Source organism: Crocodylus porosus, unplaced genomic scaffold, assembly GCF_001723895.1.
Source record: "Crocodylus porosus isolate Cpor-Errol unplaced genomic scaffold, CroPor_comp1, whole genome shotgun sequence".
Taxonomy (NCBI): Eukaryota; Metazoa; Chordata; order Crocodylia; family Crocodylidae; genus Crocodylus; species Crocodylus porosus.
The window spans coordinates 12,909,450-12,912,025 of NW_017728921.1; the positions used below are offsets into that span (position 1 = coordinate 12,909,450).

A 2,576-nucleotide genomic window follows, 5' to 3' on the forward strand; every position below is an offset into this window, starting at 1 on the left:
AAGTACATGAACTTTTTGCCTGAACATATTCCCCTAGAAGGTTCTGGAGTGTGAGTGTCTATAATCCCTTGATAACTTGCCATTGACAAGCAGCGATTTAACTTCGTCACCGGCTGCTCTCTCCTTCAGATGTTCCTCCCTACCCTGAAAGAGGCTTCTGCCAGCACAGTTAATCTGCCTGTGAAAGGCAAGGAAAAAACTAAAGTTATATAAAATCTACTGGGGAGGGGAGGGAAGGGATGAGTTTCTCTTCAGCACTTCCCCTCCCCTAGCTAGTCTTCTCTAGCTAGCATCTGCCTGGAGAAAGAGCCTGAAACATTACTATTTGTTCTTCCCCTTTCCTTTTCTTCCATTTCTACTATTACAGAAGATTACATATGTTCCCTAGTCACTTCCATAGAGTAAGCTGACTTGAGATAATAGCAGTGTAAGAGACTGTTGCTTAAACAAACATTATTTAAAATAACTTCTTCCTGAGAAGGGGGAAAATGCTGAACTTGGACAGCAGTTAATACAGCACTGAAGCTCCACTGTGAACATAGTGCAGATCCTTCTTTCAAATATACCTACCACCAAGCACACTGATGTGTACAAGACTTCAGCAAGCAGAAGAGTTGTGTAACTATCCCTCTATAGCACTGAAAGCACAGCCACTCACATCTGTACAGCAGAACTTCTACACAAATCATCCATGTCTTCTGCAAGAGTTAAGCAGCTTTGCTTGTCTTCAATATCAAGCTTGGCGTGATAGAGGATGCTCTCAGCAGGATCTGCACATTTTGCTCCTTACTGCAAGGAAAACAAAGTCCTTGGAAAAAACCCAAGCTCTGGTTAAAGAGGGAAAAGGACCTTTCACTTTACAGCCAGGCAGTTGGCATGCTTGGTTGTACTGGGAACAAAATTATTTAGTCTTTCCATGCTTCATAGCTCAGAGCAAGGTTGCTGGATTTAAGTGAGCAACTTTATCTCTTCCATACATAAAACGGAATTTCTTCTTTTCTAGACTGAAAGGCAGGCATGGCATGTGTGAAGGAGGCAGGAAGTTAGAATACAATTTTAACAGCATCACACCTGGTATTACAAACAAATCTAGTGGTACTGTAGCTGAACATACTAGTGCAGAGACTAGAGGTAGCTCCAGAATGGCCATCAATAATACTAATTCAGGTACGTGTGATTTTCTCTGGAGGCATGAATCCTGTGTCACCAAGTGTTCGAAGTGCCACTCTTCCATTAGGACGGATCACCAAGTGTGTTATACTGCCATTATTTAGGGACATCCGAAGCCAGCCTTCTGGGGGGAACTGTAATGCTCTATTGGGTGGGAGGCAAAAAAATAGGTATAGTTAATCTGTAACCAAATATGAAGATGAGCATGCAGCTGGTCATTTTCTTCTCTGCTAGATGGAAACATCTACCCCAGTAAAGCTGTGCATCAAACAGTTTACATGCAAAATCTCCTGCCTAGAGCCATGGTACTATAGCTCCATGCCTAGAAGTGAAAGGTACAGGAAAGAAAGGCCACAGCAAAAAGAATTTTAAATTTAAATTAGCATCAGCGATAGCAGTGAAGATGCAAGCTCCTACTGGGAAGTCTGTGCCACTGTAACCGGAGCATGTACTGCAAGTATTGAATGGTAGACACACTTGCAGGTCTAACTTTTTTCAAATGGAGTTTTGTCTTCTCCTCCCTCATGCACTCACAAAACTGCTTTTGAAAAGCTATAACTTGGACTACTTCATCTCAGACTTATTGTCAACATGAGTCAAAACTGACTATTGCACAAGAGTTTTCTACAGGATATCACCACACAGTATTGAAGTTGAGCTATTATTAAATTAGATCTCAAAAAAGGACAAGGAGGGAACAAAGGGAAAGGGTCAGGCACAGTCAGGTCAGGACCTGGAGTTAAGAGCTATAGAGAGGTGGGAGGAGGGGGGAAAGAGAGTAAATTCGGAGAACTTTGGGAAACTGGAAGTAAAAAAAGCAAACAAACCAAACAAAAAAACCCAAACAAACCACACACACTGAACACTTCAGGAAAATACTCTAGCTTATTCCAGGAGTGAAAACAGACATTGTCAAGTAATTATTAGCACTGCAATGAAAAGTAGAAGCACACCGATACATTGGTCCAATAGCAGATAGGTACTGATCTAAAGAAACATTGGCTGCGTTAGAAATCAGCCTCAAGTGGGCAGTAATATGGCCGATAAATGGCTGTATGTTAAATCAGAGCTGTGCCAGGCGGGCAGCAGCAGCACTGGGAGTGGCATTCCAGGGGGCTATGACAAGAAGGAAGGTGGCTGCAGCCACTTCCATAGCCCCCTCCCAGCACCGCTGCCGCTCACCCTGGGCCCAGCCCCTGCCAAGAAGAGTCTAGCATAGTCCCAGCTCCAGCCTGCCTTGAACAGATCCAGAGGTACATTGCCCCCACCCCCCATGCCCTCCCAGGATGTGTGCAGCAGCAGAAGCCACATGCGTGTCCCCCCCCACCCAAAGAGCCATGACTCCATCCCACGTCCTCCTTTGGCTGGGCAGTACCTTCCCCTCCCTCCCTCACCGTGGAGGGTGT

At 44.6% G+C, this 2,576-nt stretch overlaps 1 protein-coding gene across 3 annotated transcripts in view; it reads right to left on the reverse strand.

Annotated features, from left to right (window-relative positions):
* Window positions 1–2,576, reverse strand: part of PGAM5 (PGAM family member 5, mitochondrial serine/threonine protein phosphatase) — a 25,978-nt gene that overhangs the window by 11,968 nt on the left and 11,434 nt on the right. For 2 of the 3 annotated variants that reach the window (XM_019539014.1, XM_019539016.1), the window contains exon 6: window positions 117–1,314. In XM_019539014.1, coding sequence (XP_019394559.1) covers window positions 1,164–1,314 — 151 coding nt within the window. In that variant the 3' untranslated portion in view covers window positions 117–1,163. Of the gene's footprint in view, window positions 1–116; window positions 1,315–2,576 lie in introns of those variants that run through there. The other variant, XM_019539015.1, reaches the window with a different exon arrangement.